The sequence below is a fragment of the Channa argus genome, chromosome 19 (genome assembly GCF_033026475.1).
Source record: "Channa argus isolate prfri chromosome 19, Channa argus male v1.0, whole genome shotgun sequence".
Taxonomy (NCBI): domain Eukaryota; kingdom Metazoa; phylum Chordata; class Actinopteri; order Anabantiformes; family Channidae; genus Channa; species Channa argus.
In genome coordinates this window covers 7,143,861-7,167,377 of record NC_090215.1, presented here as the reverse complement: position 1 = coordinate 7,167,377, position 23,517 = coordinate 7,143,861, and the positions used below count along the sequence as shown (strand labels likewise).

At 38.4% G+C, this 23,517-nt stretch overlaps 1 protein-coding gene across 1 annotated transcript in view; it reads right to left on the bottom strand.

Annotated features, from left to right (window-relative positions):
- Positions 1 to 23,517, bottom strand: part of reck (reversion-inducing-cysteine-rich protein with kazal motifs) — a 54,403-nt gene that overhangs the window by 11,307 nt on the left and 19,579 nt on the right. Inside the window, exons 3-16 of the mRNA XM_067486298.1 lie at positions 17,982 to 18,056; positions 13,977 to 14,013; positions 12,694 to 12,779; positions 12,515 to 12,562; positions 11,930 to 11,963; positions 11,348 to 11,545; positions 9,284 to 9,548; positions 9,012 to 9,185; positions 5,775 to 5,987; positions 4,570 to 4,706; positions 4,037 to 4,180; positions 3,733 to 3,921; positions 2,140 to 2,259; positions 1,159 to 1,330 (exon numbers count right to left, since the gene is read on the bottom strand). Of these exons, the coding sequence (XP_067342399.1) occupies positions 1,159 to 1,330; positions 2,140 to 2,259; positions 3,733 to 3,921; positions 4,037 to 4,180; positions 4,570 to 4,706; positions 5,775 to 5,987; positions 9,012 to 9,185; positions 9,284 to 9,548; positions 11,348 to 11,545; positions 11,930 to 11,963; positions 12,515 to 12,562; positions 12,694 to 12,779; positions 13,977 to 14,013; positions 17,982 to 18,056 (1,892 nt within the window). The remainder of the gene's footprint in view (positions 1 to 1,158; positions 1,331 to 2,139; positions 2,260 to 3,732; positions 3,922 to 4,036; positions 4,181 to 4,569; positions 4,707 to 5,774; positions 5,988 to 9,011; positions 9,186 to 9,283; positions 9,549 to 11,347; positions 11,546 to 11,929; positions 11,964 to 12,514; positions 12,563 to 12,693; positions 12,780 to 13,976; positions 14,014 to 17,981; positions 18,057 to 23,517) is intronic.

The following is a 23,517-nucleotide window of genomic DNA, read 5'->3' as shown; positions in this document are numbered from 1 at the left end:
ATACTATACACACCAACTATAAGATAAGTAACAGTTGCTTGCTCACTTTTATTACATTGTTTACCCTCAGAACACTGGACAAACTGTTTAGAGCTGCTTTTTGTGGATGTTTGCACGAATCCCTCATTAAAGTGTGGGTTCACTCTTTGAACAAAGAGCCAAGTGAGTTTATGAGTGAAGGGTTGTGAGAGAAGGAAGAAAACCTGTTTGTGTGTATGTGTGTGTCAAAGAGGTTAATAAATGTCTTCCAGATTACATTTTTTTGAGGAAAAATAAAGAAGACTCTCACTGAAACGTGTAAACACTGAGGATACTTATTATAAATCACAGTTTTAATCTTCTATTATTTCACGTTAATCCAAGGCCACTTCTATCCTATCTGGACCCAGAGCTGGAAATGAAATATCATTGTTTTTGTATTCAGTTTTGGCAGAGCTTACACTTTGACCAGCAACTCTTTTCTGACATTTTTTCTACACTGTGAAGACAAGTGAAAGAGCAAAAATGTAAGTCAGTGTCATGTCTTGTGCTAAATGGCAGAGGGTATACACAGAAAGACTGGGTTTTTAAACTGGTTAAGCCCGTTCAGTTGTGCACAGTTTTTATTTTTTATTTAATTTTATTTTTATATGCAGCCAAATCTTTGTTTTACTTGAAACTTCTTCTTCTTCTTATTATTATTATTATTATAAGGACTAATTCTCAGTTAATGTAAAATTGTATTTGCTTTTACTTATTTATTTTTTTATTATTCTATTTATTATTTATTATCATATATAGTTAGAGTCCAGAATTTCAAAGAAAATAAGTATTGTTGAAATGGCATTGAATTATTGCTTTCTGCATTTGATTTGATTTAATTTGTAAACTTCACACAGTGCAGATGTTGATATAATGACAATGCTACTTCAATATTTATAAATTAATTGTTTACGTATAACTTAATTATAATTCAAATTAAACATGATGAGTCCCCGGACCTGGACTACATGAGGACATTTTCTCTATCCAGACCTCCTTAGATCATAATTGACTACCCCTGGTATAGAATTACAGTAAATGGATTGTTGTTTTTGCTGCTTCAAATTAATACACCAGTATAACACTGTAGGTTAAAAAAAAAAAAAGGAGAAAGTAGGACCAGGAAATTGAACCCACCTCTGGTTTCTCTGGCAGGGTTTGGTGGCACATGGGTTACTGAGGCGGCACTGGCCAAAGACAAACTGGGAATCTTGGAATCCCATGCATCGAGCCACACAGGCACTGGGATATGTACGCCCATTAGAGGCACACACTGGGACAAAGCGGTCTGGACAATTACAGGGAAGACCTGGGGGACAACCGCCAAAGAAAGGAGCAAGACGACAATTATTATGAAGGAGAATTCTAATCATTCCAGCACTTGTGATGAGGTGAACACCCAGGATGATCACTGATGAGCAGTATCATGATAACACTGTACTCACAAAATTAAGTGCCTAGAACCCTTGTGGTTTGATGATCTAATAGCTTAAATTTCGTGACCTGTTCAATTTTTTTTAACAATGCTTCCCACAATGATTCTCTTTAGATGGAAAAATCAACCAAGTAATGAGGCGAGAAATGATTCACTGAGGAGAGTCAATAGGCCTGTTTCCACAGCAGGAACTTCCTCTGTGTTCAAGGAATATTTTGAGGTAGTTGGTTCAATTTTGAGGTAGTTGGTTCAAGGGAAACCAGGCCTTAAATTGGGTTTAGGGGCTGCTACCCCCCAACAAAGTCCCTCTCCAGAGGATAGTACTTTCTGAGTGATCAGGAACTAATTGGATGAGGCCTGCAGAACTCAATGTCACTGACTGGTCGAAAACTGCATAAAACTTTACACATCTGGCATTTTTAAAAACCTGCTGAACATTTAAAAAGTAAACTATTACTGGGCTAATGTGCTTAATCTTCCCAAGGCTTTAACCTTGTTGTAGAAATGCAAATGTCAACTGCCTCAAGGACCTCAGGGGAAGGTTCCAGGACTTTAGTTATACTTGTAACTTTCCAGTGGAAACAGGTCTTATCTGTCATATTAGTTGTATTTTTGTATTTTTTATTTTAATATACCCTTATCTAAAATGATTACACTCTAATCAAACCATTGCGTAGACTGACCGGTAAAGTGTTGACGCTCCTCATCTGAGTTTCCGTCGAGACATTCTCTGGTCGAGCAGAAGGCGTCACCTCCAAAGCAGAAGCACTTGTGGCAGTCGACTTTAAAAGCTGTTCCATGACCTGGAAGTAACACGGCAAAACAGCAACAAATTTATTTTTTTACAAAATAAACCTGAATGTGTTAAAACAGTTATGCTTACATTCACAACTGTAGTGGGTGGTGTGGCCAAGTGCTTAGTTAAGTCTTTATTCCCCAGGGTTTCATCTCTCAGGCTACAGGCAAAGGTTTTTAGGGCTGTATGCAGCATGAAATGACTTGTGGGTAATAATGAATGTATGAATAATACAGTACATTATGTGTACTACTAGTATGTGACTTATTGCTTGTATCGGTGCAGAGAATCATTATTACTCTACTCATTCCCAGAGTGTGAGAGTAGTGATGTATTACTACCATTACTGATGTGCTGGCTGCATCTCATTTGTATTACAGTACTCTTAGAAATAAGTCTCATCAGCGAGAGAAGAATTGCTAAACATGAATCTAAGACCATCTACGTTAATTGTTACTCTGATCCCTCAGCAATAACAAACCCTGGTTTTTACTTCTCATGTTACATACATGCTGCCCTAAACCTTTCAATTATTTACTCTAAACAGCCCCATTTAAAACATTTTAAAACCTCATCTGGTGAATATCACAGAAAACAATGAAAGGTAGAACAGAGTGCTTTATTAATACATTACCCTTTCTATTATTTAGACCTGCCAAGAGCTCTTCATTCGTAATGTCCACAAAGTATAATCAATTTCAGGGACGCATGCAAAAACACACATTCCTCCTTTTATATACCTTATTTGAAAATACTTGTGACCTTGGTAGTGAAGGTCACTTTTTATCTTCACCAATACAAATGTATTTTTGGCTTATCCTGTAAGTTCAGGTTTGCCACAGTGGCTCATTAGTCCACCTGTTGATTTGGCACAGTTTTAACACCGGATGCTCTTCCTGACACAACCCTCCCCAGTTTCTAACGGGCTTGGGACACTCGTTCAGGGACACTTTGACATGTGGTCTGGAAGAGCGGGGCGCGAACCTCCGACCCTATGATCGATGTGCAGCCACTCTACCAACTAAGCCACTGTCGCCCAAAACACATGTCAATGCACCTTTTTTTTATTAACTGGAATATGCTGTAGTGAAAAAACAATAAATTTTCAAAATGTTTATTTAACCTGGAGACAGACATATTTAAAACGTAACAGCTCTACATGGAGGCAGGGCATGATAAGGTAGTCTCCACCGCAGTCTCCTCTGTCTTTAATGAAACTAAATTGTACTAAATAAACACGTTTAGATGCTGCACATTAATCATAGTTGTCAAATAAAATTTTTTTCTCTAAAAGAAAGTGATTGTATGAAATGAAATAATCAAATGAAATGAGGCTTATTGGGGGATTTCTATTCAAGAACAGGGCCCCAAGCTTAATGTCTCATCTTTTCAACATACTATTTAAAGATTTCTGCTGTGTATTATGTTGTCACTTAGGGATCAGTGGAAAGCTTTTGTAAAGATATTAGGGAAGTCTTACTCTTCTTCTCTCCCCCTGCGTTGCAGGGCTTGTTGGTGTCCACGCAGGGCATCTCCACACAGTTCTCCAGACGTCCACTGGGACCACAGGTGCACACTTCGTAGCACCCAGATGGACCAGTACGAGTTGGCACCTGGATGCGGGTATCCTGCTGCACCAGAAAATCCGAGGCTTCGCCCAGTTTACAGCCTGAAAACATGCACACGCACTCTCAGACACACTCAAAATAACTCCCATGCTGCAGCTTGTAGACTTGGGAATAAACGAAACAAAGCTGCTGATCTGTAGCTGCAGTTGGTCCTACCTGGAACACACAGATATGGTTGACAGTTGACTTCATCAAGGCAGCCCTTCCTGTTGACCTGGCATAAATGGTTGCTGGGGCAGGGGTTTGGATTGCATGGATGGATGACCTCCTCAACAACGTTGTTGCCTAGGGAACTGGGGGCTGATGCGTAAAGTTGTTGGTAAGAAAAAAAACGGTAAAAAACACTTAAACATGACTTTTCAATGTTATGGATGTTAATAAGTTGGATTTCAAAATTACTATCAGTCGATGTTAGTCATTAAGTAATATAATTTCAGCATTGTTTCTGTCTGCTCCTGAGGTTCCATGTTTGTCTGCCCTCTAGTGGCTGCATATCAATATACTTCTCTAGCCTAAAGGGAAGGCTCAATAAGCATTATCTGGAAAGCATAAGAAATGTCCAAAGTAAACTTTCCCAGTTACAGTAATGTGCATGTATATGTTGGTATTTCTATCCATAGCTGAACCCATGTAGCTTCAGAGACATTTAAAGTCTCTCTGAGCAGTATGTATAGTACGAAGTGACTCACTGAGGTATATGTGGAGAGGAATGCAGCGTTCAGGGTCATCGATGGGCGACAGCACCTCACAGATCCGCTCTGGTGTTTGTCCTTCGTGGAAACGTATCCTGTCCCCACACTTGGTCAAAATGTCTATACAATCTGACCTGAGGACAGATAAGATACAAGATGATATAAGAGCAGAACAAGCCTGCAAATACAGTATAGCGTAACCGCTTAATATACCATGAAATGGTAATGTGCAATTTGTCAGTAAAAATGTTAAATTCTTATGGCAGTGAAAGTTGTAAGCTGGATAAGAGTGAGATACTCTGCCAACACCAACATAGCCTGTGGCTAGATTTGCACAGTGTGTGGTGTTGTAATGTCATTCAAGACAGATGAAAGAAAACTCGACAGTGAGGCTGTGTCTGACAAATTACTGAACAACTGTATAGCCTGAGGAGTGGAGTGCTGTTGAGCATTGTACAGGCGTGCACACACACGCACAGACAGACACACACACACACACACCAGACATGACACGGCAGATCCTGAGGATTCCGCTGTCTATCAAACATCAGGCATATATTTAGGTTCTCATCAATCACCATTGACATGAACACATAAAAAAAAAAAAAATAAATGAAATTGTTAGAGGAAAGAAAGGCTGAACTGACTCAGGAGGTAACAAGGTAAACATAGGCATAGGCAAAAAACAAAAGTAAATGAGAGTAATTACACCACAGCGTGTTCCTAAAAATGACATGCTGATGTCCTGTGGTGCCAAGTAAAGGGTTTGCAACGAAACAAGAATCTGCTGGCTTCATTTTAGAGTCCTGGAATTTGATCGACTGGAGTTTGTGGTAACTCATTCTTACCAGGTATTAAGCACTATGATAAAAATGGAATTCATAACGACAACATGTAAACGCAAAGAAAGTGCTGATTTTAGATTAAAAGATACAAAATCTAACCTTCCTGGATATGATATTATGTAGAGCCTCTGTAAGTGGCCTTTGTGACTCAGACTCATTGAACAGACGGGCAGAACACAGATATTCGCCTCTAAAGAATTTTTAACAAGGCCTGCCTCTTTAATGAACTCGCAGTTCTCTCTGCTACTAAGGGCCTGCTTACTTCAAGGTATACGCAGATGACACTGTGCATAAACATTTATACTGTACTACTTTAGGAAAGTGTGAATTGATGTAGAATGCTGGTAGGACACATACTTGCATATAACGCTCCCTCTGGACTTGCTGTGACAGGGTTTGATCTGCAGGGAACAAGCTACAGCCTTCCACATATCAGGGAGGCACTTCCTGATGTCCAGCACTGGAATGTTCATGAACGGCATCTTGATAGTCCCATTGGACCACAGCTTGATGTCATTCATCGCGCCCTGATCTGACTGGACATTACAGCTTCGGAACAGCTCCGTTGGCCTGTGGACAAACAGAGGTTCTGTTACAAGTGAAATAAACATCTTTGAACCTTAAAAGTAAGATCAATAAGATCAATATATCACTCTTTCAAGTAAGGGCCTGTCATTTTGCAAAAAACTGTGCTTAGGGAAAACAAAATGTGCTCAGTATCTCAACAGCTGCAACCAGCTGATAGCAGAACAAGTTGTGTCGGCAGCTGTAGCCTTGTAGCCGTGTACACAGCAAACCTCACATACTGTAGAGAACTTGCCTCCCTCTCGATAATGTAAGGGTTGCTTTCCTCCTTTACTGTACTAGGAAGTGTCTTTGATATCTGATTGGTGGGTTTGGTTTCAAGTGAGTGAGCTAATTGGTGGTTTAAATGAAGAAGTTTCCAGACAGAAGTTCTGGGTGTGGTTCCATCGTTTCATTTGATCCTGGTGAGTGGCCGTTTTGTTTATTATGTTTGTGTACATTCAACAGTGGTTTCCTCAGACCAAAAAAAAAAAAAAAAGTGGCAATCAGCTGATTCCTATTACTCACTAAGATCTTTCCTGTTTACTCGTGGAGAAGCACTCAATTCTCTGTGTGTGTTCTTCTACTATTTCAGATAACATTTCAGGAGAAGAATACATAATCTATGCTGTAGAAATCCGTTTTCATTAATTTTCAACATAGCTCAAAAGTATATAAATATAGTCTACTTCTTCAAGATTGCTTTCTTGTCAAAAAGAAGAAAAAACCCAGATTAAAAATAAGCTCTTGTTAACAACAAGTGTGCTCCACCAGCCATAATATCTCATTTGAAAGTTAAATTTTGTTATGCTGTCTGGCAGCTGAGACAAACCATGAAATTTTGTGCAGCACACACCATTAAAAGGTTAGATAATTTTTAGGTGCTCTGGCTGCAACCTTAACATTAGCCCATTTTCAGCCTCCAATATAATATTTTTCTTGTTGCAACTGAAAGAAAAACTACTTCCTGTGCTTAGTTTAGTCTAACTGTATTAAAGGAGCAACTTCAATACTTGTCAACTTTCATCCTATGGTCTGCTTTGAGGTATACATGTATGTGCATGATATTTACAAGTAATTTGTCAAACGCTTTCATCCACAGGGACTTACAGGTCTGGTACAAAGCAAGCAAAAAATCTGAATAAAAGGAGAAAATACTAAAGCATAGTGCTATAAGAAGAAATGTATCCGTTTCAAGACACGCAAAGTGCAAAATATGATGGATATTAAAAAAAAGGTATTAAACACCCTTTTTCTATTCCCTGCATTCAAAAACTGCTTTAAATCTACCTGGAAAAAATCCTCCATGTGATGTAATTTAAAGAAGTTTAGATGAGGTCAGGTTTAGGAGTTTTTTCCACTAAGAAGCTGAGAGGAGGGATATTTTAATAAATGGAAGGCAGAGGGAAGTTTTAGTATGACTACTCCCCAAACTTCATAGAAAGCAAGTTAATCATTTATGAAGTCAACCTTTAACCTTTAAGACGATTTACCATCAGCTCTCAAGTTAAATCCAGTGAAGAGCATTTTAAATAAAAAGTAAGTGAATCCAGCTTCTGAATCACTCGCTGCTTTGCAAAGCCGCGTCCAGGGAACGACAAAAACACTACCACTACCTACCCACAAAAACACTACATGCAAACTAAAATTACTTAGAGCATAGAAATATTGAATGCATAATACATGCAACAAAAATATAACTAAAATTTCATTAACAAAATCAGAACTTTCTGCTGATTTGCTGCACATACGAATAGGCCAAAAGATTTACTCATAGCACTTTTCAAGACTTTTTTTTTACTGGACATGATTGTCTCAAATTGTGATATTAGTTGTTATTCCACAGTTTTTATGAAAATAAAAATGAGTCTAACAACCTAAGTGGTTGTACCTGTGTGCAACATTAATGCCTTCAGTGAAAGTCAAAAACTGGTACTATTATCAGTTTTTAGTTTGTTTCTATTTTATTACATTTTTATAAATGAGTAGGAGAGTAAGTTACCTCTAAAGACAAAGTAAGGCGAGACTCTTAATCAGGACTTGCTTTACAGATATGACTTCTTGTTGTTCACCCACCCACACACCCACACAGACATACAGCACATGCACACAGAGTTATTGGCCCCATGCTCCTTCACCCTGAAACGTCACCTCCAGGCCGGTGTGTTTGTATTCCATGCTGCGCCCGGCTACACAATGCAGTGTTTGAAACCCTCAGGGAAGCGCAAAGCCATACAAGGATCTCCTAGAGACCATCAAAGGAAACCCAGAGTCTTACACACAGTTTGTTTGCCCAAACTTTGAGCCCAACAATGCCACAGCATGAGCTGCATGCCGTTATGATCTAAAACCACAATTTGTCAAATGGGTAACTTTGTGAAAAATAACAGAGCTTAAGGTAAAAACCGCTTGTAATTTGAAAAAAAAAAAACACTGAAATTAACAGAAATTCATAATGCTCTTTACTTTCAGAGAGGACTGTTGTTTGAGGCTCAGCTCCAAAATATTTTCAAGCACATGTTTGTAATGTCAGCTCAACTGTAAGCACCGAGGGCAGTTAAAACGTCACTTGAGGAGTAATAAATGAGAGAAGAAGAGAAGGAGAAAAAGAGGAAAGCAGCTGAAACAACAGCCTTTCTCAAACATCAAAGCAGTTGGAACATCAGTTCACTACAACCCAACACCTAATTCAGACGTCATATTTTTAATATTAATATGCAGTCACTTTATCTAGAAGGAGATGCGCTTGAACAACACCTGGAATCCATAAATACAAACCCCATTTCCAGAAAAGTTGGAACATAAATATTGTGACAAACAGATTGCAATGATTAGCAAATCCTGTATTTAAAACCTGTATTTGATTGGAAATAGCATAAAACAACAACAAAACTAAGACGCAAAAGACAAAAGAAAGGACTAGAAAAGGACACAGCAGAGCTATGACAATGATTAATAATGACAGAGTCAGCAGATAAGCAGCGAGTCCACCATGAAACCTTTTCCCTCAGTGCATGGCATGAGACTGACCTGTTGTTGAAGTTGGTGCAGTAGGTGAGGTCCTTGCAGCCCAGTTGGCAGGGCTCTCTGACATCAGCCAGGCAGTTGATGAGCTCGGTCTCCACTGGGTTGTATTCACAGAGCTGGTCGAAGTCCTGCCACGTCTGGCTGCCCCAGTTAGTGCTGATCTCCTGACACATGTCCCTATCAAAGCACAGTACAATGTTTAAGTGACATTTTCCACCTGTACTCTGCCTACAAACATCGTTGTACTCGTTGTCACTGAGCAGTAGAAGACGTACCTGCAGAGTGATGTGTTCGCCTTGGAGCAGCAGTGCAACTTGGCACAGTCCATCTTGGCAGGATGGGGGGTCTCCTCTTCTGGTGGGGAAGGAGGATGAGAACTGCCTAGAAAGCACTGCCACATGGGTTCCTGAGGGAGGGGCTGAGAGCCACACTCATTGATCAAACCCTCCATGATCTCATGCTCTGTGTTCATGGTCCGAAGGATTCTCCGGCAGGCTACCTGGCAGTGGGTAGCCTCTGCCCGGTCACAGCAGTAGAGACCTGAATGATGAAAGGATGGCGTGATAAAATCTGTCAGAGGGTCCTTACTTCTTAGTCATCTTTTCGCACAGATAAGCTGTATGATTGTCATAATATGCTTTCAATAATCAGGGAGAGATCAGATCCTCAAACCTGAACAAACACACAAAAAAAAAAGTTTTATATAAAACACATTATTTAGTAAAGTGTGTTTATTCTACACATCCATAACCAATGTAAAATATGAATATGTAATCACCCCCTGAACAACTTGTTCAGGTCTGGCCTTTACCTAGGCCACTACAAAACTTTGATTTCATTCGCTTTAAGCATCAGGTCCACTTACTGTTATACTTAGGATCAGTGTCTTGGTGTATAACCCAGCTGCACTTGAGTTTCAGCTTACAGACTGATGAACTGATGTTCTCCATCAGAATTCTCTGGTAGAAGAAATAATTCATGTTTCTCTAAGCAATGGCAGGTTGCCCTGGTCCTGAAGCAGAAAAGCCTCCCCACAGTATCACACTACGACTCCATGCTTCACTCCAAGCACGGTGTAACAGGACCTCTGACAAAATGTTGATCCATCAGGTACTAATATATTCTTCTAAAGAGTTGGAGGTTGTCCAAGTGTGTTGATGCAGGATTCAGAGGGGCCTTCATGTTCTTCTGGATTTGCAGTGGTTTTCACCTCACCACTTGTCATTTTTACCCAGTGCCTTTCGCAAAGTGGAGTTGCTGACCTCTACTGAGGTGAGAGAGGTCTGCAGGTCTTTGGACCTTTTACTTAGATCTGCTGTGACTGGTTGAGTTGTCGCCATGCTCCTGGACTAGTTTGGGAAGCCTGGCCCCTTCTGGGAAGGTTCACCATTGTAGCAAGTGGTAATCTACCAGTTTGATGAATCGGGCCAGTCTTTGACATTTATGTGTTTATGATCATACAGGTGAACCAACAATAATGAAACAATTTAAACAAAATCTAAATATTTTAGGCTAACCTTTATGAAGTGAAGATTTATTAGAGTAGATTAGTTTCAGCCACATGTACCCAACCAGTTTGTGTATTTTAGGTGATTTAACAGTAAAATTTCAGTAAAGTAGTTTTTAGGGTATTCTTGTTGCTGTTCTACAAATACTTTTATGTTGTAATGGATTCTAATGTGGTTCTGAATTCATTTAGTTTGCTCAATTGCCCTTTTTCTCATTAGTTAAAACAATCGGCCGATTGTGGGTTTGCTCAGGTTTGTTTTATGTTAAATTTTATTTGAAGATCCGAAATTGTTTAGTATGAGATAAACACAAAAAAGAAGAAGTCAGGAAAAAGAGTGATATTTTCTCATAGCACTGTACTGTAGGTGGATACAGCACTGTATTTTATTTTGGTGAACATGCTGGGGCACTGAGAAATCTGGAGTCTGAAGTCTGGTAGAAAGACTTTTACCATTTACTGTAATGTTGCAAATGATGCCCTCATAAGCACACCTTCAAGTTTTAAGGTGAGTTCAAAGAAAACCGCAGTGAAGTCAAAAGTTTTTTATCGTTTGCTGACTTTAAAACAAATTTGATTTGGGGTTTAGCATGAAACTTTTGTTAATGTCAGCTTCTTTCCTCTGTGAGGGAGCCGGATATAAGATTCCCAGAGCCAGCTTTAATCTCCACAGGCAGCATCAATGATTTTTGGCGGAACTTTCCTTTAGGAGAATGTGCACCAGCAATCATAGAAAATGCATCTGCCTTTGAATGTTGATAGTTTGCTGCCTTGTTAGGACAATCCGATAGAAACATTAGCTGTCTATAGTGTAGAGAAAAGATGAACTTACTATCTATAGGGCTGCGTATGGGGTAGGACTTGGTGAAGTTGCTGACACAGTTGACCAGCTGAGGGCTCTGACTCTGACAGTAGTCTTTGACAGCATTGATCTGAGACACAGTGGGCGTCGAGTCAGTCCTGAATATGGCCTGGCAGTACTCCCTGCAGGTGGTGTGACGCCCTGCATAGCTGCAGCACGTGGAGCCCACTGGAGGAACACGAACACACACACACACACACACACTTCACTTAAGAGGTCTGCACATCCACTTTTGACAATGACTGGGCCGTTATAGAACGTTAGTGGGCACACATCCTCACAGGCAAACAATATGCATTTGCTATAGGACGTGTGTGTGTGTGTGTGTGTGTGTGTGTGTGTTTGAATCTGTGCATGTTGTATATTCAAAGTATGTGTGACACATTGCAGGAAGAAACAGAAAGAAAACAAACATTTACTAGTGCAAAAATTATAGATGTATTAAAAAAGGTTTCTTTGTTTACTAGCAGGGGGAAACATAGGATCGGTGTTTGTCAGTGCTGGTTTCCTTACTCTGCATCTTATGTCGAAGAAATAAAATAAAAAACTTACTTTCATTTTTGGTGATGCAGCTGTACAGGGAGTTCTAGAACAAGAGCAAAAAGAGAAAAACAATTGTACCTAAGTGCACTATGCCAGGTTTTCCAACCTTTTTTGCTTGTGACTGCTTGCGATTTGTCTAAATCAAAGACTATTGTGAGTTTTGGGCAGTTCAGCCGAAAAGTGATTTTTTCTTTATCTGTTTTATAACAGGGATTTATAGAGAACTGAAAAATGCAAAAATGTCATAAGATTCTTTTCACACAACAACTGTTTCCCACCAATTTGCAAACCACAGCTGTATGCTTTCAGTAAGATTAATATATTCAAATGCATGTCAATTTCTGCCAGAGTGGATCCTTCCTTTATCCATTTTCATTCATTTTTCAACTGCTTTTGAAACACTGTTGTTATTTTCTTTTTCCTTAAAGTTTAATATATAAAATACTATAAAGGTTTATTAATAATAGTACTACTAGTATCATCATATCCGTGACATAAATGTCATTTCACTTTCTTCAGATATATCAGAACTAACTATAGTGTTGCTTCTATACATATTTGTGCTCACTCATACAGTATATTAGTTGGACTTACCTCTGTGACTTTTTTGCATACTTTTGTTATGTCATTTTTGGATGACGCCTATAATGGAAGAGGAAATAAACTAACATCAGGTTAACTTTGTACTGAACACAGTACTGCTGAACAAAACTAATGTTGAAGCAGTTATTCTTAAAAACAAAATTGGACGCAGTCCTTTTACGGTTTCTCACCTGTCTGCATTCCCGGCGACACTCAGCTGAGATGGCCAGCTCACAGCAGCCCAGCCCCACCCAGCTGTCTGTTATCCTGGATACACCTGAAGCAAATCAAACACCACAGAATTAACCATATGTGATGTGTATTTAATTGATTTAGTTATTTTTTATTATTAAATATGTCTCTACCTGCTTATGTACCTGCCCAATGATGAATTTAGTATTTGGTGTCAGTCCTTTTCATTTTTTTGCTGGTTTCACTACAAAGTTGTTCTTTGTACTATAAAGCACTAGTCAGATTAGCCACTAATGGTATCACTCAAATTAGAGCTTCCAGTGACCCTGACATACATTTAGAGTTACAACAAGTAACAACAATAGTTTCTACCGTATTTTGCAAGAGTTGTGGAAAGACATGGTGAAATCATTAATTGAAGCTGGTGTACTGGGAAGTGGTTACGCCAGTAGGCTAAATTTCTAAAAGCTGCTGGAATGCAGTGAACTTCAGAGAAGTGATGATATCTCACAGTCACAGGGGTTCAGAGGGAGGCATTTTCCTAAACAGGGTCAATCTTTCCCAAACTCCTGAGGCTGTCTGGGGTTTATTGTTTATTGGTTACATTCAGGTAGAAATAACAATATTTTCCAATCTGGAGGCAATTAAGCTTCTGACAGGTAGATTTGCTCCAAGCACAGGGATCAAGATTGAGGCCTTTGATCCACTGCCTGGTTTCTGCTCTGCAGTGCTCTGGGTCAGGGCCAGCTCACAGCTTTAACAGCATCACCTGCTACCATTTTGCTTTTTCTGAAACCAGATACACACAGTAGATACAGAACAGCCTGAATGTTAGAATTCATGTCATTATGAATGTAGGGTCAGGGTGTCTCCTGTTAGTTGATTGTGTGTACATTCTGTTCAGTCCCATACATATAAAGGGTCTTTGTTGGATTAAACCATTTTCACATTTCACATTTACAAAGATCTGAATCTACATTGAATCAATCAATTATATTTTTCTGGCGTGGTATTGTATGGTAAGTCCATTCCCACCTGACCATTACACTCTCATGTTAACCTAGCTGGCAAATATTTGGCATCCATCCGTTCATCCATCTATTAACTTCTGCTTATCTGAAGTCAGGTAGTAGTGGCAGCATGTTCAGCCAGGTAGTGAACTGGCATTTTCACCATTCAGTTCAGCCCAAAAATAAATTTGTATTGGTCAAAAAGGGTATTAGAGGCACTAAAGGAAGAAAGATTAGAGATTCTGGCTTTTGGCTTTAGCTCACTCCCTTACCTGGAAGTGTAGAGTTGATGCAAACCCACAGTTCATTCTAAGACAAGGAAGAGACAAAAGTTATTGTTAGATCTCTGTTGACAATTAATGTATGTTTACAAAAAGCTTTTGAAATGTTTAATTTTAAGTAAATCCCTGACAAGTAAGTGCCAATAGAAGTGCCATACTATAGGCTGCGACACTGCGATAAACACTGTCTTAAATTTGTAATAGTTACTATCAAGGCCAGAAATTCTTGAAGAAGCAATGGATAATAATGACTTTTTTTTTCAGAGAGAGAAGTTATTGATGTTTCACTAAAATCCTAGATTAACAGATCTACTAGTTAGTTAGTAGCATTGAATCATAAACTCCTTTCCATAGATCTGGCGATCTGCATACTGATGACTCATGGTTTGTGTGAACGACAATTGTAATTCGTGGGTGGCCACACAGAACAAGCATGCATACAGTATAGAAAGGTCTACAAGACTTTATAATATTGATTATCTTAACCACTAGAACAATTAAGCACAACAAGACAAAGAATGTCTTTCTTGATGATAACTAATCCATTATTAGTTATTAATAGTTATTTTTCTTTTATCAACTAATTAATTGACTAATCATTGTAGATTTTTATGTATATCAAAGATCAACAAAATTATACAAAAGTACACTCAATATCATATCTGGTTATGCATGGGCAGTTTTATGTTGACATTACACCACTTCAGTGCAGTGGCAATGTCTGCATGAATGACAATGCAAGTCACAATATACACATCCCCTGTTTTTTGCCCAATTTTACAAATAACAAACTTGCCTGAGTGAGATTTACCATCCTGTACAACAGTTACATCCTCTGTTCTTAGACAACTCGTTTAGGTAAGAAAAATCTCCCCAAAAAACCCCATTAGGCCTTGGTTTGGGCTTTAAGCCATAGTGGATAACTCCAGGCTCAGGCTTCAGCCAAGCATACACCATATGAAAATACTTAAGCAATTAAAAATTTTTGGGTTTAGGTTAGGGGTAGGCATGTGATGACAAACACGCGGGTCCAGGGTTACAGGCAGACTAATTATCTAGTAATTCCCTGACTTGGAAAAAAATCTGTCATCAACAGATTATACTAAACAACCAACATATGTAGTATAAAGGCAGCAAGGACGTTGTGAGTGGTTTCTCTAATTTCTCAGGGAACATACATTTCATTTTGTTTCAATCGAAACATTGTTGAGATAAAGAAAATTAGGGATTAATCATTTTCAAGCAGCACGTATCCTCTCCCACAAGGGCAGAGAGACGCAGGGAGGGACAGCAGCAGAGAAAGACATGGAAAGTGTGTGTGGTGCTTTTACAGGAACGTAATTTCTGTAAACTTAACGTCACCGTTAACACTCCCACCGTGTTTCTTGGCTTTGGAACAAAGGTTCCCATCACTAGGCTTCAACATCATTTACAAAGCAGACTGAGGAGTAACAGTCTCTTTACATAAGGTATAAACATGATTTGTGATGAAGCCGGGGCCTATAAGGCATGAACATGACAAAAAGAATAAAGCTGCAGTTTAGTTGAGCCAAAGCATAAATTCCTCCACCCAGAACGCCAGGGATTTTTCAGTTTTCTTGTGTTTATAGTCGAAAATTATTGCAGAATTCAATAGCTCTACAACTCAATAAATATACTTTCTCTTAAATTTATGTTCTTGTTAGTGTTGAGTTTCACTACATTAAAAAACACTTTGCATACATTAGAAGTTGGATCCTCCCAATATAACCGTCTACAGCAGAGACACATGTCCCACTGTCAGTTCTTAGTCACTCAACCAACAACTGAACCTGACCTGAATTATGTTTTGCCTCATTTACTAGGGTTAAAAACAAGACTTTTTCTGGAGCTTTTTACCTCTTCTCACAATTTCCTTCAGTGATAGACTTAATGTTGATTTCCACCACCTCTACAATATAAATGATCTGTTGTGAGCGCAACTTCTTGTAAGTGAAGAGGACAATGGACAGGGAGATGTAGATGGTTTGACTATAACAGGAAGTGGACAAGGAGCATCCAAATCCCAATTGGTTACACCCTGAAGTCTTCAATACTGATAGACTTCGATAACAGGACCCCCCTGAGAGGAAGGCTTGGGTGGTGTATGATCTCACGATATCACAGGACAGCTGTGGGGACATTACATTAGTGAAAAAGTAAAGACCCCATATGGACATAAATCACTGTGATCAAGTCTGAGATCACCATCCCAGAGTCTGCTCTTTCTGTGCATCTACATTATGCTCATTGTTTCAAGTAGCTAAATAAGTACAAGACACATGTCCCAGTGATAGAAAACATTTAAAGCTGCCTAAGTCTAAATACTGGTATGGTTCTAATAGACTGTTGGAGAGAGACAAGACAAGCACCAAACCAGCCTCTGTGCTTTGTAATTAGCCATGGTGGGAGGAAGGAATCAGCTTGTGTGTGTGGGCTTAACCAGGTGCTACAATATTCTGCTAACCATAACCACCAACCCACTTCCTGTATAAGTCTAATTAGAGAGTTGATACTGACTTTCTTTTAACACTGGCCAACAGTCAATGAGCACTCAAATAGTCGTCCCAACATTACATGAGCTCAAAGTTAAACCAAATTAAAACAAAATGAAAATCGGAATAACGTATAATGAGTGTCATGCAACATTTTTGTGTTTTTATATTTCTTTTATTTTACTTTGCGATTCCTGATTGTACAAATGTCCCGTGTCAGAGTCACCAAACTCTCTTAACTGCTCAAACTTGTGACTCAATTATTTCAGCATGTTAATGAGGAAGTGCATGAGATTTAATTGTTAGCATCTTATACATGTTACAATAAGGCAGCCTGTCACGCTTTGTTGGTGGGAACATTTTGCACATATTTGGTTGTTAAGAACAAGAAAACTGCTGACTGAACCATGACTTTAGATTATTTTGTCAAACAGCTATCACAAATGTCCAAACGTTCTCAGAAAGTTTCTACATCTTGAAGATCATCTCTTGAGATAACGTGATTGAACTGAAAGCTGTAAACTAAATCAAAAAATCATATAGGCCAATACCCAAATCACAAATTTCCTTTAGTGGGCTTTTATATTCTGACCAGCAATGACATTCTCTGCCCTTAGACTCTTTATAACCCACAACCCCCCACTCCCCACCCTGAAAAACCTTTACCTTTTAACCAAACTCTAATCTGACCATATGTTTTAATGTGTTTCATTGCACACTGGTTGTTTTTCTCCCTTGGGGACCATTCGTATCGGTATAGTTTGATATCTGCATAACATAGAGATGTTGTTCTGAAACAGTCCACATGGGTCAATGTGACATATATTTTGAGTTGCACTCACACATCCATGGGGACTTGATGACTGGATGGCTGGGGACTTTGGCTAGATGACAGAATTTAAGTCCAAGTAAACTATCTGGACTATGACTGACAATTGCCAGAAAAGTTCTGTTTATTTCCCATCCTTGGACCTTTTCTTGTTTGTCGTTTATTTTAACTTTTCTTGTTATGCAGCCAAATACAACAAACAACAGAGTTCTTCTTGCAGTCAGAAGTTCACCATCTTGTTTTTTACTGTACAAAATTAGTCTGCATACCTCAGATTGTCGTATTAATAGAAGAACATCTGAGGCCTGAGACCATCTGAGGGCAAACAGAAAGCCTAATCAACTCTTAAACCTTTCAATGTACTTATATTGTGTTAAAGTAAGTTCTGCTGGTTTAAAAGCGATATTGACAGCAATTATGTACTTTTGAATAAAATTCTTTTTTTTCCTTTTTTTTTTTTTAGATTTTGAGGCTGTTTTTGCAGTTAATGGTAAACCATCTACATTTGCATTGGGGTGCTTTTGTAAATAATGACAATTGTTCATAAGACTTTTGGATCCCAAATTTTGTCTTGCATTTGAAACACATTTGATCAACTTTGAATGATGTTCAGCAGCAAAATTAAACAGCAGTACAAACAGACAGTGGACTCACCATAGACTCTGGACAGTAGCTAGGTAACCTCTGAAGGAGATGCTTCAGACGAGACTCGCTTTTTATAGTGGCAAGCTGCAGAATAGGAGCAGAATGAAGTATTAATATGGCACATTCTTTGATTTATGTTCACATGCCAAAACATTTTACATGATAGTCTTGTACCATTTCCCATTAAATGTTAGTTTTGTTTACATTTCATATGTAGTCCCTGAGCGGAAGTAAAGAAAAAATCGCATATACAACGGTTATATTACTGAAACAAATATGGTCAAAACCTCACTCAAAACATTCATAAACTAGACCTGATCACAACAATTAACGGACCATCAACTAATCCCTGTGAATTCTGCATGAACATGTAATGTTAATAATATTCTCACCGAAACGAGTTGCATCCTTTTCTTATAATGTAAAAGGAAAAAAAATGCTTTCACCAGCTCCTGCAATTCTATTGCAGATAAGACCTGAAACCACTGCAACATGCACAATTAGTCATCACAAAATCGGTAACTTTAGGCTGCAATAATTCCAAAAATAAGGCAGCAAAAAAAGTACTGTTTTTATCAATTGATCAGATATGTAAAAACATATAAAATACAAAACATACAAAAACATCACTGTAAGCATCTGCTAAATTACTAAATGCTAATGTAAAGAAATGTCAGTGAAATCAACAGTAAATTGCTGTAAAATCATCACATCAAAATAAATGTAAATACAAAAACACTAATGCAATGTTTAATTTACAGAAGGTTTTATTAAAGTAGGGAACCAAACCTAGCTGTTAATTTCAAAGTAAATATAAATCATATTTTATTGTATAATTGACAGAATACTGTACCTTAAACACATAAAAACTGAAATATAAACCTATACAATGCAGTTAAAATTACAATAAGATTTAGTTAAAAGGATTTCTGTCCTGCCTTTTTGTAAAATCTATTTTACAAAAAGATATTCTATATGATGTAAATAGATTGCATAAACATAGCCTTTAAGATATATTATACTTCCCAAGAACAGAAGTCCTAAGTAATTGTAACTAATACATTTTGAAATATTTGAGTGTTACATTGGGCACAATGGGCAACACAGCAGTGGAGTAGTCTGCGCTGCCAGAACAGCTAGAAGGTTGTCCCACAGTAGACTCCAGCTCCAGTGCTTGACGTCACGCATTTAATGATGATCGTTACACAACACACAGGAAGTATGTGTGTGACTTGTCACTGTATGTAGCATTTTGTTTGTATGCAGGTTGTTACAAGACAACCTGCATACAAATATCCACGGACCAAAGGGTCAGTGGTTCGATTCCTGGTCTCTCCCTCTTTGAAGTGTCCTTTGGCGAGAAACTGAAGCCCAAGTTGCTCCTGGTGGGTCGGGTAAGCACCTTGCATAGCAGCCACCACCATTGGTGTGCGAGTGTGTAAATGGTTGAATGAGAAGCAGCAATGTAAAGTGCTTTAGATAAAAGCGTTATATAATTGGCCATTTAACTAAAGCTTACCCTGAAGTTTTACAGCTAATATTTAGCCGATGTAGCCGTTCTTAACGCAAGCGTAGCCTTGAGTTGTTTTTCCTTTGTGTGTATGTAAATTCGCTGCCTTGGTGTAAAATAAGTGACAACTTATCATTTTGCACATAATTGTGCCTCATTAGTCCCTAGTGATCATATTCTTGATGGGTCTTAAACTATTTCTTCAGTTGTTCTAAAGTGGAGCTTTGTTGTTACATAGTAGCATATTCACATATTGGCGGCACCTTTAGAGAAAGACGAGCACCCTAATTATCTGAGCCTATATTGGACTATTGAGTCACAACACAGACATTGGGTCTTGTCTGTTCTGTGTCGGATGGTGTAATAATTTTAGTTAAAAAAATAGATTAAAAAAAATCGCAGCACCTGATTTTAGAAAATTTTGCAGATTTTCCTTATCATGGTTCTCATTGATCCACCAAAGCATGATGAAAATGTGTAAATGAACTGACTACAAGAAAAATCTAATCTATGAAATGAATTGTTTCGCTAATTTTTGTAATACTTGCAGACACTGGAACATGCAGACTCATCTTAATATGTGCTGTAATCATCAAAAATTATGATAAGGACCACTGCAGATATAAATTTGAAATTAAACTTAATAGCGGGGGAAATCATTCCGAAACAACTTTGATCAGAGAGGCCATAGAAATGTGATATGTTGTTTTCCACCCAGAGGAATGTGCTTCGGCCATGGGAAAGTGTTGGATAATGCATTTTTGAAATATGCTCATTTTGACACCATTAAGACATCCACAAGTCTTGGGTGTGCATCTCTCACACACGCACACTTAGTGATAACACATTCAAGTGTTATGTGAAAATACAGGGCAAAAGCCTGGGAGAATACAGCCACTGCCAACAGTCGCTGGCTGAAGTGTAAAGTCAAGAAACCAAGTGTGTGAGATTTACAGCTTCACACACTCAGGCTGCTGGAAGGACTAGTTATTTTTATGGATCATCTCCTTTTTTCTGCAGCTATTGGACATAACAGTGGTTCAGAATACTGGCTGTGAAAACTAATAGGCAAATAACACCAAGGATGCTTGATGGTTTGCTCTCACAGTGTCATGATTGTGATCTTCACTAAGGAATGTGGAAACATTTGTGCTTTGCTGAGAAAATAAAACCATAGGATAAACCACAGGATTATTGTAACGTAGCTGCTTATTTGACATGTTTATGAACCGGCCCATAAGTCAGAGCTGTTGCAATGGCTCGTGGGTTTGGAAGACTTTCGAACATTTAGCAGCCATTTGCCCCAGATTGCGTCACACTCCTTTTTGGAATAATAATTCACTTAAATCTAAGCAAACAGACATGCTAAACATACACTCCCTGGCCACTTTATTAGGTACATCTTTTTAGTACTGAGCTGGAAGCCCTTTTGCCTTCAGAACTGCTCTAATTCTTTGTGGCATAGATTTAAAAAGGGCCAGAAACATTCCCTATAGATTTTGGTTTATATTGCACATCAGTGATGCATAGTCACAAATCTGCAGCAGAAATCTAAACTCATCAGACCAGGCAACATTTTCCTAATCTTCCATTGTCCAGTTTTTAAATGAGCTCTTATCAATTGTAGACTCAGTTTGCTGTTCTTGGCTGACAGAGGTGGCATCCGGTGTGGTCCCACCTGCTTCAAAGGTCAACATGATGTGCATTCAGAGATGCTCTTCTGGAAACCTCAGTTGTAACAAGTGGTTATTTCTGTTAGTCTTTCCTCTCATTTAGCTTAAACCAGTCAGGCCATTCTCCTCACAGATTGCTGAGATTTTCTGGTGCCAGCTGCTGAACATAGCTGAGCTTTTAGTTCTAAACACCTAATATTTTTGTCTGGAGTTGAAGAAAAAACAAAGTAGAAAGGAAATCGAATATGGGATTTTCATTTCTCAAAGCAACAAAGAAATGCCAACATTATAATTGCTCTGTTAGAAAATTCTTGACAAACTCATAAACAGCTACAATGTCTAATATGCTTGTTGTTGTACACTGGAGGTTTAATATTTTCAATTTGCTCTACTTTTAATTTTGTTACAGCTTTGCTGCTTCAACACTCTAGTGTCCCCAATAAATTGCTGAAGTTTCATTTTATCTTTCTTTTGACTATGAAGGAAAAATGAGGGTACCTCACTAAAGAAATTCAGTTTGATTGTACACCACTGTCCTTTTGGAGCTTATTCATTTCCTTTGGCCGGCTGCAGGTGCTCATAATGTGTTTGTAATCAGGTGTTCTCGGCTCGTCCTTTGTTCGAACAAACTAAATCACAGGAATGCAAGACAGATTGACAGTAACTTCATTTGCTTCTTTTCCAAATCCCGTTTGGAGTCTAACAGAAAAACAAGACACTAAGCAATGCAACAGTGATTTGTTGGCAGATAATCAAAGAAGAAGTCTCACCAACCCAACAAAAGACAGACTTTTTCAGGCAGACAACCACACAAGCAGGCCATTTGTAAGACTCTGTGTGTCTAAATTAAGGGTGAATAAGTGCTAGATGGCAGACTGATCAAACACTGCATGCCTAAGGAAAATGCTTCAGTACAGCACCAGCTTCCAGTAATATCTCATCAAAGCCTAAGAATTGTTAGGTTTTCATTTCAACACAGAGCAAAAGCAAAAGTCCACTAAATCCTCCTCTATGTCTGAATGTCTACCAGTGAGAATTCCCGTGGTGTTTACTTGGATAAAACCATTTAACATCATTGATTTTTATCTATAAAAGAACCTTATAAGAATTGTTCTCTATACTGTAGCCTCATGTGCAAATTGATCTTCCCAGGACTTATAACTTGCCTTTAAAAGACTCCATCATCACCATCACTCTTTTTAGTTAGATTTTACTCTATATTCTAAAATAAATTGAAATTCATAAATTGCTAAATCACTCTAAATAAATAGTATTCTGCTGCATAATTGTAAATACAATCAGTCAATGTTGTGCTGAAAACAATATGATTTTCTTGTTTGTGCCCAACAGTATTTAGACAAATTCAACAAGAGTTGATGAATCAGCAATGGGAAAATAATGGCTAAGACCCTGCAGGATTAACAGAGTTTAACATAGATATAACAACAGTCTCCAAACTGTCTGGTGAAACTGCACCAATCTGGGGCATTTTTTTTTTCACTTTAGATACAAAGTACATTACTTGAGGATTTCACTGACATTTTGCTTTTGAAAAATAAATCAGGACAGTTCTGACACTAAAACACAATCTACCCATCGACTCAGAATCATGTATCTACGTGATCTGTATGTAGTTTCACATCGCTGAACAATCCCATCCTTCATTGAACAGGTGCCAAAATGTAGTAAGGTTACTAATTTTTACAGCCCCTTCATATGAAATCTATCAGACCAGCAGTATCAAAGAGCCTTACGCCACATCAGGATCTTTAATCTTGTTCATTAATAGAAAGAAAAAAAAGATTCTTTGAGCCTTTATGGTAACCACCAGAGCCTTTGAAGAACCGGTTATTTTCTGGGTGTAACCAGGCACAAGGCAGCTTCAATTAGAGCTAAAATGGTCATGGCGATTACAGTGTGTGTCTGACACCCACCCCCTAAACCAAACCAAACCACATCCACCTCCACACTCAAGACCATAACCACAACCTCTTAATGATGCCATCTTATCTTTCTGTCTTTTTCATCTTCATCACTTCACTTTTTCATTCTTTTTTCCCCCTAGACCTTTGTTTTCTTTTGAAATCTCCCTCTAATTTCACCACTGTATTTTGCCAGTTTTTATCTTTCTTTTAATGTCTTTTTCTGTCTACAATCTTTGTTTCTATGGATAGCAAAACGATGATGTCAACCAATAGGAGCACAATACGCTCTGTCCAACCTCCCTCTTTAGATACCACACCCCCCACCCCACCCCCCATACTTCAAAAGCAGCAATAAGGTTTGAACTCTGTGCCCGTTAGTTGCTAGCAGAGAAAAGCTTCTTTCACATCTCCTTTATGTTTCTTTTGCCATAAAGAAG